Raw genomic sequence first — 13,264 nt, 5'->3', positions numbered from 1 at the left:
GGGCTTCTGCTAGAAATCTTATAATGGGCCGTGGTTGGATCTTCCATCAGGACAACGATCCAAAACAAACATCAAAATCAACACAAAAATTTGTTGCGGAGCACAAAATGAAGCTTCTGCCATGACCGTCCCAGTCCCCTGACCTGATGAGTGGGCTGAACTGAAGAGAAGAAGCACAAACATGGATCTGGGAATCTGAAGGATCTGGAGAGATTCTGTATGGAGGAATGGTCTCTGATCTCTTGTCAGGTGTTCTCCAAACTCATCAGGCATTATAGGGGAAGACTCAGAGCTGGTATCTTGTCAAAAGGAGATTGCAAAGAGTATTTAATAAAAGGGTGCCAATAATTGTGGCCAACGTGTTTTGGAGAAAAACGTTTATTTCATAATGTGATTCCCCCCCCCACATTCAATTCTTTTACTTAAATGAAAGGTTAGAATTTTGCAAATTTTTTGAATGAAAGATCAAAAGGATAAACGATGCAGATTTATTTTTTACAGCCTATTTTGATCATATTTACCAGGGGTGCCATTAATTGTGGAGGGCACTGTATATATATGTTTTGCATAAGATTTTTTCAAAACTTCAGCAAACTTTGTACAATTTATGTTTGTTCAATCAACATATATTAAAATAAATATTTAAAAACTATACACTCTGAAAGCTTTGAAGATGATCCCATAAAAATGTAATATGGCGTTACAGAACACTGTAAATTTATTGTCATGATTTATCACAACTTATCTTTTGTCAAATCAACTTAGATTATTAATGTTGTTTAAATAACATAATATTTTGAGTTTCTATTTACTAAACCAATATCATTCAATGTATTAACTACATTTTTTCATTACAATGAACTTCTTTTAATTAAGGTAACCAGGTAACTTACTTAAAAGTTAAACCAACAATTTTTTTACAGTGCACAGTAACAATAAATATTTTACTATATGATATGATTAATATAATATTGTTATGATCTTTATGAGGCAAGTTTTGTGCCATCTAGTGGTTTAGAGGATAATAAAATCAATGCGCCTTTTACAGAGGTGCGCCTTTAGCCCTTTTGTAACCCATGTATATAAAAAATGTATTGATATTGACTCTGAGTCGTGATCGAAATTGAATCACATGAATCGAATCTCACTCCAAGCTGAGCTCAAAAGTTGACAAACCTTCTTAGTAAGGGCTTGCTAGTAAGCAACCAGCTAGTAAACACTCAGAACACACTAACAAGCAGATAGTAATGCACTAAAATCCACTCAGATCACATTAGCAATCACAGAGCAATGTCTTGGTAATCAATCAAGGAGGCGAGTTGTGCAAGCACCACTCATGTTTTCTTGAGAAATGAACACTACTGTTGTTTGGACTCAAAGATTTTCTTTCAAAGAAGTCTCTTATTTCTCAACCAGGCTGTATTTATTTGATCAAAAAGACAAAACAGTAATCTTTTGAAATATTATTACAATTTAAAATAAAATTTAATATATTCCTGTGATGGCAAAGCTGATTTTTCAGCAATCATTACTCCAGTCTTCAGTGTCACATGATCCTTCAGAAATCATTCTAATATGCTGATTTGCTGCTCAAAAAACAATTCTACTTATCGTTGTTGAAATCAGGTCTGCTGCTTAATATTCTTGTGGAAACCATAATAATAGATTAGATTAGAATAGAATATATTTTTGCATCAATGTAAAACAGTCACATTTGATCAATTTATTGTATTCATTTAGTTTAAAAAAGTGGATCTTACAGACCATGCACGTTTGAACTATTTATGACTGTTTGCCTTCCTTAAAGTGTGCAGAGCCTAACCAAATTAATTCATAATAATAAGCACCACAAACTTTGTCTCTTTTCTTGCCAGCTCATCTGACACTACCATCTTGTGTGGAATTATGAGACTGTGAGAAAAGTATCGAGGGCAAGGTCATGCTGGAATTCTACAGCTAGTACCTGATGGTGCCTCCCTCCTCTCTTGCATTTTATCTCTTCCCCCGCACCCACACACACACACACACTCTGGATCCTGCTGACGGAGTTGGTGATCACCTAAGTCTCGCTTTTTTCATGCATGAGCTCTTTTTGACTTTTGAAAGCAACCGTTCCCTCTTTATTTCTCTCAGTTCTGTACTAAATCCCCAGTTCAAGTGGAAGTAAAAACATTGCAAAAAGCCCCCAAATAAGTCCCTTGCAGCCTGGATTATGCCAGATTAATTTAATCAGTCTCGCTCAGTGTTCCATGACACATCACTTATCTCACACACTTTGAAGAATCAGATTTTCCTACACTTTTTTACTTTTAATCTCACCAACAATTCTCACCCTCACTATCCCTCCCTGATTGAAAGGTAAACCTGTAGAATTACCTGATATTAACGTTTCAAAAAAAGGTCTTTTTGAACTGGGGAGGATATTTTCACTTCTAAGAGTTAAAACATGTTTTCTGTGTAAAAAGTGGAGGGATCTTTAATCAGCGAAACCCTCACAAACATTCGGTTTGAAGGGCAAAGGGCAAACTCTCTGCTTCATCTGTCATGAGGTTGTTTGTCCAGCTGAGAATAATGCTCTGAACACAACTGACGAATATCTCATTGATTATAGAAGATTGCAGAAAAGGATTGCAAAGACTGAGATGGTGAAATAAGTCTGCTGACAACATGCTGAATAAACATATTTACCTCATAAAGACTAAGTACAAGTGCTCTAAAAAATCTCTGAAAGATAGATTGCTGACTGAAATTTAAGTAAACTTGAAGACTCCACTTTTGCTGTTTAACTGTACTTCATGATGTAAGCAGTGCTCTCTAATGCTAATATTATAATAAGGATAGGCTTGAGATCCTTACAGCCAATATGAAATGACGTTCACAAACCATTTTACTTTCGTAATGCAACATACACTGCAATTAAAAAGTTTTGGGTCAGTAAGATGTGTTAATGTTTTTGAAGGAAGCCTCCTAAGCTCTCTCACAGTAGTACTGTGAAATGTTGCAATTTAAATATTTATATTTTTTCTATTTTAATATATTTTAAAATGTTCGTTTATATTTTAAAAATTCCTGTGATGGCAAAGCTGAATTTTCAGCAGTCATTACTCCAGCCTTCAGTGTCACATGATCCTTCAGAAATCAATCTAATATGTTGGTTTGGTGATCAAAAAACTCTTAAATATTAACATTGTTAAAAAACAGTTGTGCCGCTTAATATTTTTGTGGAAACTGTGCAACATATTTTTCAGGATTCTTTGATGAATAGAAAGCTAAAAAAAACAAAACAGCATATATTTATTTACTGTCATTTTTTGTCAATTTAATGTGTCCTTGCTGAATAAAAGTATTAGTTTAGTGTAATAATTACTAAATAGAAATGTGGCTATTGGCTACCATTATCCAATAGCCTAAATGACATCAGGAAGAGGAAGGTTACGTGTTGATTAAATATTACAAAGAATAACATGGACCAATAATTCATTTATAACAAGACCAGAACGTGCATTAAGGAAAGTAAATAGGGTTATACAATTTTGATTTCATATTGATTTGTTGAGGTGTTTTTGCAAAGAGATTATCAAAAGAATTCGAGCTGTGTTGCTGTGACTCACCATGAAATGGGGCTGGGATAGGATCCGTCTCAGTTCTTTAGCATCTGCATTCTCCGGGTAGCATGAAATCTCCTCCAGTACCTACAGACAGACAGAGTCATCAGGCTTTACCTCAGGCTGTCATCTCCACGCTAAGTATATCTCTTTAGGTGAGTAAAGATGCTATATCTGACGTAGGCTTTTTAATCTCATACACTGCAACACAACTTTGAGCTGGACTGCTGAGACCCCACACACCATATATCAGAACTGACACACACACACACAAATTTCTGGCATGACCCTTAAACCCCATGTGACCAATAAGCACTGCTGTCTGGACTCATTTGGCCCTTCTATTGGCGGGGTGGGACGGGTCAGGTGGGAAGGGGGTGATTTGGCACAGTACTGCAGATATGTCACAACTCCCCGCTGAATGCTTCTGAGCGCCGGAACCTGAACGTCTTTTGAAACCACACTAATCATCTCTAATGAGCTCTAATCAATGTGTAAACCCATCTGCCAGTCAACATCACTAAATGTAAAGCTCAGACATTTACAAGAATCCGTGTAGCTAGAAATTTCCACATGTTCTACAAGAGTGGTAAAAAAAAGTGGACATAAGATTGGGAAAATGTCTGCAGCTTACATATTCCAGATGTTTCAAAGCCGAGCTCGACCCGTCTTCAGCGGAGGTCTTAGCATGAGAGACACACACAGGAGAGTTTTATAACATTTGATACATATAGTCTATGTAAGAAGCAGCAGAGTCGAAGGCTGAATTTTGGAGGTAGGCATTTCGCCGTCTCCGCAAGATTCAGTCGCTCAGGAAAACAGTGAGAGGTGATGGGTTAGTTTCCGCCCCGCTGGCTCTAAGCAATACAAAGAGGATAATCCTTAAGCATTTCACCACTGCCAGTGATCACAAGCAAGAGGCCAAGGAGGGTTATTCGAGAGCACAGCTCTTTAATCACCAGTCAGCCTGAGTTCCTTTTTGATGTGCAATACTAAAGGAAGTAGTTGAGCTTTATAGGTTGTGTGACTTGTGACTGAGAAGAAGGGACTGGTTTTAGAGGAGTCAAGACTAAGAGAACCACTGAGGGAGGCCATCAAACTATAGATTAAGACCAGAAGCAACCATCAAGACTTGTTTGAAACTTACTATTTTTATCGTAGAGAATGCAGATGGTTTTAACTATCCAAACTAAGATTACTTTAATCTCATTATGGGAACCTGAAAATGAAAATCTGTTTAACACATCTTTTTGATCAAGCTTATCAGATAGCATCAAGTTAGGATTCGTTGACATATTCAGAAAGCTCCAGTTGACGCAAATAATATATGATAAGACATTATCAGTTTTGGTTCACTAACTTCAAGTCAGCAGCATTCGCAACCCATTTTACTTCAAGAAAAAATTGAACTGAATGGGGGACTACTCCACTCCTAAAACAGCAGTTTAAAGTCGAGATGTAATGGAAGCGGCAACAGATCTTTTCTTCTCTATTGTAAAGAATATCTAAATAAATGTGAGCTTGCAGTCGGTTGTGGAGTGGCATGTTTAAGCTAACTAAATGATTGGAGAAGTCTGACATACATCACCAGAGAGAAGTCTGTCGTTTCACTGGAACATTTAGTAAAAAGAAATAAAAAAATAAGAAAAATGTTCACATATGTACATAGATGAATCATTGACAATAAGATCAATAGGGCTGCCCCCTAATAGTCGACTACACGTTAGTCTTAATTGACCAAATTTGGAAATCAAAATGTTCGCCTTTCATTCATCAACCTCAAATATGGCTTATCATTTGAAACATGTAAGTAGCAGCCTAATGTTAGCCACCTTACATGGCCGCTCGTTCAAATGTTATCCTAGATAAATGTGCGCATATCCCAGTATTCATGCGGAGATCATTTGCATTTTTCCTGATAACAGCGAAATTAACTTAAAATAGACTAATACATCATTTAAAACTGTGTCTACTTGTATTTGTGTGCACTCAAAATTACAACAAAACTCGAGCTTTAGTAAAATAAAAAGAACAAACAGGATGCACTTTCTGCCATCTCTGTCTCTGTGTACGTCTTTCTGGAGCGTGCCACAAAAATGATCCGATACCAATACTCACACAAGCATATATACATGCCTCACAGACATATACTATATGTATATAGCAAGCTTGAAATGGCTACTTTTAAATTAACCAATCAAATTTGAAAACAAATATTCTCTGACTACGTAATCCGTATGAAACGTCAAATTCATCTTTGTAGCCGACACTGACTAAAAAAAAAAAAAAAAATTCGGACAAATTCAGAATCATTACTTTTCCTAGTGCGCTGTGGCAAATGATAAGCGTGTGCTTGCGGGCTAATTTATTATAAAGTAATATTTAAGTAATTAATTTAAGTCAACTATTCGCTTAAATGAACAACTACTTGTCGACTAGAATTTTTTTTATTCGGGGGCAGCCCTAAAAATCAATAATATGCATTAACCAAATAGATAGAGTGAATTTAGATGAGGATGTTAAAAAATCCATCATCACTTCCTATTATTCCCATAATATTTATTACATTGAATTAAATTAATTAAAGTGCTACATTTTAGACTGCATTACCTTGACTTTATCTTTCCTGCCCACCTGACCTCATTAACATCAGCTGTTTATAAGAAATACTATATCAATGTCTTTTATGTCTTTAGAGCCAGCAAGGGATTTTTTTTCTTTTGAATGCTCGTAAAGTTACTGGATATTGTGGTTAATGGATAGTTAAACTTCATTTAGTGTGTTAAGAACAAAATAGAACCATTAGCATAACTATTTACTGTCTATTTGTGTTAATTGTGAGGATTTTAACAGTTTCTGTGCAAATGAAGAGAGCAAACGCTTCAGCCAACAGTGAGGAAACCACACAGACATAACCACACATCAAACATACAGCCCGATAAGATCACCAAGCTAAATGCATGTTCACTTTCTCAAATTTACTTTCAGGTAAATTGAGAAGCGTCATGTCAGTCTCTGTGATCTCAATGATAATCTTCTGCACTTACATATCAATGGCTATAAAACAGCTGCTTTGTCCAAATCCACACAGTCATTATTAAATTTTTTTTTTTCTAGTCTACTCCGTAGGTAAAAGCAAAACACACATTCACTTTTGATTTTTTGACTGCAGCTGGTTTGAATGCATTCTAATTCACCAGGAAGAAAACAGTCATATGTTCACACAAGCAATAGACAACTAGGGATCTGTAAATGTCACATAAATCATACACTGAGATAAAAAAAAATTCTAAGAGGCACTGACTACAAAACAGGCCTCTGGTTGAGGCCTTTTGTTAAACTATATAAAATTACATGAATGTCTGTCACATGGTGCTTTCTAAATAACAGATATGAACAGAGACGGTATAAAATTACTAAAACGGATTTGCTATTTGAAAAGCTAAAATGTGTGAGACCCTCATCGGTAAAATAAATTTAATTTTAACAAAATGTATACGAACCAAGCCATAATGTGTTTTTTACCATGTTATCAGCTTTCAGTTATAATATGAAAATTCAGCTCACTTCAAGTGTCACAAATTAATTTTGAAGAAATTCGTAACGAAAAAAGCCACAAAGCAGAAGTGGAAAAAACCATGATAGAAATATGCAGTGAGGAAATTCAGTTTCTAGGAAAGCCAAGGTGTGAGGTCATGCAGTGAGCCATTTCTGAATATCCATATGAGCTGTATTAAAATGGAAATATAAGCTAGACAGAATAGTTGTTAAAAAAAGGAGGACAAACATACACCAAAATATTCTGATTAATTCTATTAAATATTTAAAATGTCATTCTGAATTAACACATTCAAATCATCTAAATATTATTCTAAGTCCTGAGTCACATTAACATACTTTCTTGTCGAAGAAATTGAAAAGAGGCATTAAACTGCATCTTTTCTGAAATGGACAGGTTGTGCATAAAAGTAGAAAAAATTTGTCCTGGTAGAGTTTATTTTAATTTTTACTGACAAACAAGTCAAAAACTACAATGAAGGTAATTAAACTTGTGCTAGGAACCTCTCTGTACCTCATAATGTTTTATTTGCTACTACAACAGCATCTTTCCATTACTGTAGCCTGCACTCACCTCTTTGGCTCTCGATACTGCGTCACTTGCAGGATTCCGGATTTGCGGTGAAGACTTGGTGTTTATCTTGTCGTATAGCTGAAACAGTGAAAATGGACAGAACAATAATCAGAAGACTCCTTGGCTCCTTTTGCTTTTTGAGTAGAGGAAAAACAATAAGAGGTTAACCCTCACAAACAATAACATTTCACTGACACTGCTGCTTTTCTTAGGGGCCTGCAAATTGTCATCACAACTGAGCAGCTCTATTGCATGTAACAGGCTACAGTTTTTCAAGCAATATGTTAATAAAAAAGACAAATAATTAAATACTTTTTTAAAATGTATTCCAGTGATGAACAGCTGTAATTGCATTAACAGATGTTTTCCATGTCTCCAGAGGTCATGCCTACAGGTACATTATTCTGCGCATCTGAATCAGCTGCAGTATGCTGTGAGTTATTTGCATTTAAATATTTTTGTAAAAATCTGTTAATATGTGATTCTTCAGTGGCTTAGCTCGAGTGTCAACCCTCGCGTCCTGCAAAGCCATTTCACGGCCAGGATCACACCTCTACTACATACTTTTTAGAGTGCACAGGATATCCATTCTTTATCTATATTTCACAATCTTTCACACATACAGTTTTAGCTGAGTTTAAGGGTAGCATTGAGCAAACGTTGCAACACCTCCAGCAACAACACATATGAAAATATCTCACAGGTTACTCACCACAGCCAAAGAAAAAACAACCAAAACCGAAGTTAAACTCCAGGCAAAGTTGGTCCTGATAGGATCTTAACCCCTCTGTCCTCTGTTTCATGAAGGTAGAGTTACACTCAGAGCTTGAATGGAGATGATGGCAAAGTCTGGAGTAACTCTTCTGATACACAGATACTGCTGGAGCCACAACAGTAAAAAAAGCACGGAGGTTGACAATAGGTGCTATTGTTTCCCTCCCTATTCAGGGTAGGAGTTGAGTTCTCAATGGGACGACATGCATTCACACCCTCCTGGTGATAATCTTACCCACAGAGCCCTCCTCTCTGCTTTCCTCTGGCCTGTGGCTATGGAGACAGACCCTATCATCCACACTGGGTTGTACCAAGCTGTATGCCTCTCTATAGAGGCCTTGGTATACAGACACACACACACAAATATAGAGACTGGGAAGAGAGTCCACAGCTGCACTTATTCACACACACAAAAATGTGCATAATGCCATAATACTAAAAGACACAAGTGCACGTGTGTGTGTGTGCCGAGGCAATGCAGCGTGTGTGCTTGCAATGAATGAACAAAGAACAATGCATGAACAAAGTCCATTGAGTTCTAAAACAAACAAAAATTCTGAAATTGGTCTACTGACATTTATTGTCTGATCAGCTGTGGTAGCCAGAAAAGAAACTACAAGTTAGTTCTGGCCAATGATATCAAGTAAATTGATATCTGTGGCATGGATGGCTTTTTGTTTGGGTAGTGGAAGAGTAATGATCAAGATTGTAGGCTGTTAGCAGCCCATTGTGGAAGTCACCAAGAACAAATCCTGAACTACTACTTGTGTGCAATTACCCACAAATCACTCCTCCGGGGCTGTGCCAGCAATGAATATACTGTAAGATGATTTGTTAAATGTCAAGAAACCAAATCCAACCTGTTTACACAGGTTATAGCATAGCCAAACTTACTATGGCTAATAGTTCAAATCAGTTGTGTTAAATGCTACAAGTGAATTTAGGCATCACAACATTATATTATACAGTATGAAAAATGGATAATCATTGAGATTCACACTTAACAGTGTTATAAAATGATTTACTGTGTTCATTGAATTCAACATTAGATGAAGGCAAAGGTAAAATAAATGTTTTAAAAATAATAATCTAGCTAACAATCTAGCACCCTGAGATCCCCAGAAATTGCACAAAGCCAGTTAACCAGACTGGAACTGCAATCTCAGTGAACTCTAGCCATTTTTATGTGCAATATGCATCAGAAGGTCTGTGAATGATCCGAGGCCGAGACTAGGTTGTTGCCGACTCATCAAAAGCAAGAAAGAAAGAAGAAAATCCTAATGTGACATTTACTTTAAAGTTTTTAAATTGTATGGGGTGTGTATATGTATATTTGCCTGTATAGTACAGTCTCTTACATCAAGCAATGTGTGGAGGTGATGGTCCTGGAAGACGCTGTGTAGAAAGTCCAGGTCTTTCTCACTGCAGTCTGTCAGTGCATGGATCTCCTCCAAACTGTCCAGCACTTGAGACACAGCCCCTTTACATGCACACAAACACAAGCGAGCAAACACCATGACCTTCAGATACCCAGGAAAAGTAACTTGATTTGAAAGAATCAAGACTTCGTAAAGGGACAGACAGCGACACCTACTTTCTGCAGCTAGTAGTCCTGCAGGGTGGCCAGCATAGAAACAAGCAACAAATATTACTTCAACAATACAGAGATGAATTGTCATGTGATTAGAGCTAGGATTCACCCACACTCTTAAGTGCGCACATAAAACAATCAGTTTGTGAATAACTACTTACAAATGCACAATGCACATTCAAATGAAATTCCCAGTATATCTTAGGAGGGGATATGTTCAGAACACAAATTAAGATATTTTTAATAATATCTTAATAAAATCTCTCCATTGACAGCTACGCAACTACCACTTTGACACTTCAAAAAGTTCATAGAGTGATCATAAAACAAATCCAAATGAATTGAGTGGTTTAATCCAAATTTTCTAAAGAGACAGAATCGCTTTATAATGATGAACGATTGAATTCAAGCTTTTATTCACATATAAACATTGATCAGCGAACATAAACAGAAGCTCAACTGAACCTGCTTTACGCAAAAGAATGAACCTCATCGGTTCTTGTGGAAGCTCAAATGTGTTGTTTAACATACGAGAATGAACCTCATTGGTTCATTCTCGTATGCACAATCACAATCACAATTCACATCAAGCAAACATGCTTGAGCTTCCATTGATCATAACGGATGTGTGTTGATGAATGTTTATATGTGAATAAAAGCCTAAATTCAATCTGTTGAGCGTAGAAACTGATCGTGTCTTCGGAGAATTTGGACTAAACCACTCAATTCATGTGGATTCGTTTTACGATCTCTTTATGAACTTTTTGAAGTGCCAAAGTGGTAGTTGCGTAGCTGTCTATGTACGGACAGAAATCGCTCAGACTTTATTAAAAATATCTTAATTTGTGTTCTGAATATGAACAAAAGTATTTGATTTGGAATGACATGAGGTTGAGTAATTAATGACAGAATTTTTGGGTGAACTAACGCTTACTGACACTTAGAGATTGGTTCAAATCCCTAAATTGTGCGCAATAATGACCATGATGCTTTTCTTAGCAAGTTACCAATAAGCTTAATTTCTTTCTCTCTGTCTGCAGATAACATCAAAGTAACCAGAAGGATAATTCAGCACAAAAAACATCAGTTCAGGAAGTGAGTGGGAGCTCATGTTGCATCTCTGCTGGTTGCTGTAGTACCTGATGAAGTAGGGTCCTCAGAGAAGTCAGGCAGTTCTTCAGGTGGGTCACCATAGAAAGAGTTGAACTTGTGACTTGAGACTGCGGCGAGCACTGCACCCTGTGAAGCCGTACAGATGAGATTAACTCTGCATATTTGGCAACAACTGAATTTAGCTGACATTCCCCTCTAAACATGTATTTCTATCCTTTTTACTTTCACAGTGCAATGCACATAGTACAATGTGGCTGCCCTACTTATTATTTATTTGTGGTCTTTATATTACACTGAAGAACATGAATCATGCACAAGAGCAGTTGCTAAAACAATACGCAGACTCTAAAGTGTCAATAACTCACTTTTAGCTTCCTCCTGGCATTGAACTTCCTCAGCTGCTCGACTGTTTCAAGAAGGTGGATTTTGTAGGCATAGCGGTCTCTCTCCTAACAGGAAACACACACACTTCAAATGGTGCTTATTCATCTCATTAAAGAAGGGCAACTTAAGTCCATAAATTATTGCAGAAACATATGTAAATCTATATGAACACAAATGCAAAAAAAAAAAACCCATATAATAAAGCATATTAATAAAACAATGCTGAAAAATAATATATAATTAGTATATAATGCATACAGTTTGTATGGTTTTAATAGTATTATTAATTAAAACAACAATAGCAACAACAACAACAATAATAAAACTCTGTAAGATCAGTAAGCAGATATTTCTTGAGTTATGTTGATACCTTGAGCCAGGGGTGGTTGAGAGCTTCATACACTGTGATCCTCTCGGCAGGGTCCAGCATCAGCATACGACGAACCAGGTCTTTGGCACTCTCTGAGATGTGGCCCCACTGCCGTGGGTTCATCTGCAAAGCACACGTATACATAAATGGACAAACCCAGTTCCTCTGATGCAACTTTTCCACCAAAATGGTGATGGTGCCAGAATCAATGCTCAGAATCTGCCAACATTTCCACGGACAATAATGACACTTGATACTAATGGACTAAAGTGATTTATGTGTAAAAAGTAACTGACTTCAGGTTTCTTACCTCATAATCTAAGCCCTTAAACAAATCAGTATATGTTGCCGCTTTTATTAGCCTGACTTCAGCCCCTTTTGAAGGCCTTAAAGATATTTCCAGCATGTCTTGACGGACTATGCTATTAAACTACTACCTTGTATTTTCCTTTAATGATTGCTTCAAACAGGCGTTCTTTGGTGCCATAGAAGGGCAGGCAGCCACTCAGCAGGATGAAGAGAATGACACCACAGCCCCAAACATCCACAGGTTTCCCATAGGGTTCTCTTTTCACCACCTCAGGGGCCATGAAGTGCGGAGTGCCCACCCGGCCTGTGGCACAGACAACATGTCACGTGTGAGCATCCATTCAAATACATGCAAAAGAGCTGTCGCTGATACAAGATTTAAACAATCAAGCAGCACAATCATGCATATACTGTCACTCACAAACAGCAGTAGTGACAAAGAGCTCATGGATCAGGATAAAATCATTGCCTGAATGATTCGAAATTTAAGACCCAATTTATGAAGTGACAATGAGTAAGAGTTATTATATCCTAAATGGTTTTGTAGGATAAAATAAGGAACTACTATATTAAAATTCTGATGAGTTTCAGTTCTTCAAGCCAATATAATGAAAATAGGATTGTTATTGCTTTGTGTAGTTCATGCTTCATTTAACTTCAATTACATGCTTTTTCATATGAATAATGTTGATCAGAAGCTTCTCAATGCATGAGTCACTGACGCCTCTAGTTTGCAGGTAGAGTACACATGAAATGTCCATGTGCTGTATGTTACAAGTTTAAACAGGGTTTTTCCAAGTACCTCCAGCCACTAATCCGGACTCTCCCAACTGTATAGCCACACCGAAGCCACCCAGTTTCACTGGAGCAGAGTTCTCCTTCGATGCCAGCAACACACAATGAGGCTGCAGTGAAAAAGAAAGAAAAGACAAAAAAGATAGTTACTCTGTTGTACAAACCACACTGGAATTGACATTGAAAGTCAA

General features: G+C 37.0%; 1 protein-coding gene across 32 annotated transcripts in view; it reads right to left on the bottom strand.

The window, feature by feature from the left end:
• Positions 1–13,264, bottom strand: part of caska (calcium/calmodulin-dependent serine protein kinase a) — a 165,758-nt gene that overhangs the window by 22,322 nt on the left and 130,172 nt on the right. For 6 of the 32 annotated variants that reach the window (XM_084421406.1, XM_084421428.1, XM_084421434.1 and 3 more), the window contains exons 6-15: positions 13,081–13,183; positions 12,404–12,582; positions 11,970–12,092; positions 11,581–11,664; positions 11,242–11,341; positions 10,106–10,123; positions 9,870–9,991; positions 7,738–7,815; positions 4,240–4,287; positions 3,612–3,692 (exon numbers count right to left, since the gene is read on the bottom strand). In XM_084421406.1, the coding sequence (XP_084277532.1) occupies positions 3,612–3,692; positions 4,240–4,287; positions 7,738–7,815; positions 9,870–9,991; positions 10,106–10,123; positions 11,242–11,341; positions 11,581–11,664; positions 11,970–12,092; positions 12,404–12,582; positions 13,081–13,183 (936 nt within the window). The remainder of the gene's footprint in view (positions 1–3,611; positions 3,693–4,239; positions 4,288–7,737; positions 7,816–9,869; positions 9,992–10,105; positions 10,124–11,241; positions 11,342–11,580; positions 11,665–11,969; positions 12,093–12,403; positions 12,583–13,080; positions 13,184–13,264) is intronic. The other 26 variants (XM_084421433.1, XM_084421416.1, XM_084421408.1 and 23 more) reach the window with 7 other exon arrangements.

Source organism: Rutilus rutilus (assembly GCF_951802725.1).
Source record: "Rutilus rutilus genome assembly, chromosome: 10".
NCBI classification, from domain to species: domain Eukaryota; kingdom Metazoa; phylum Chordata; class Actinopteri; order Cypriniformes; family Leuciscidae; genus Rutilus; species Rutilus rutilus.
The sequence above is the reverse complement of the archived record's forward strand: the minus strand, read 5'-3'. Positions and strand labels throughout refer to the sequence as shown.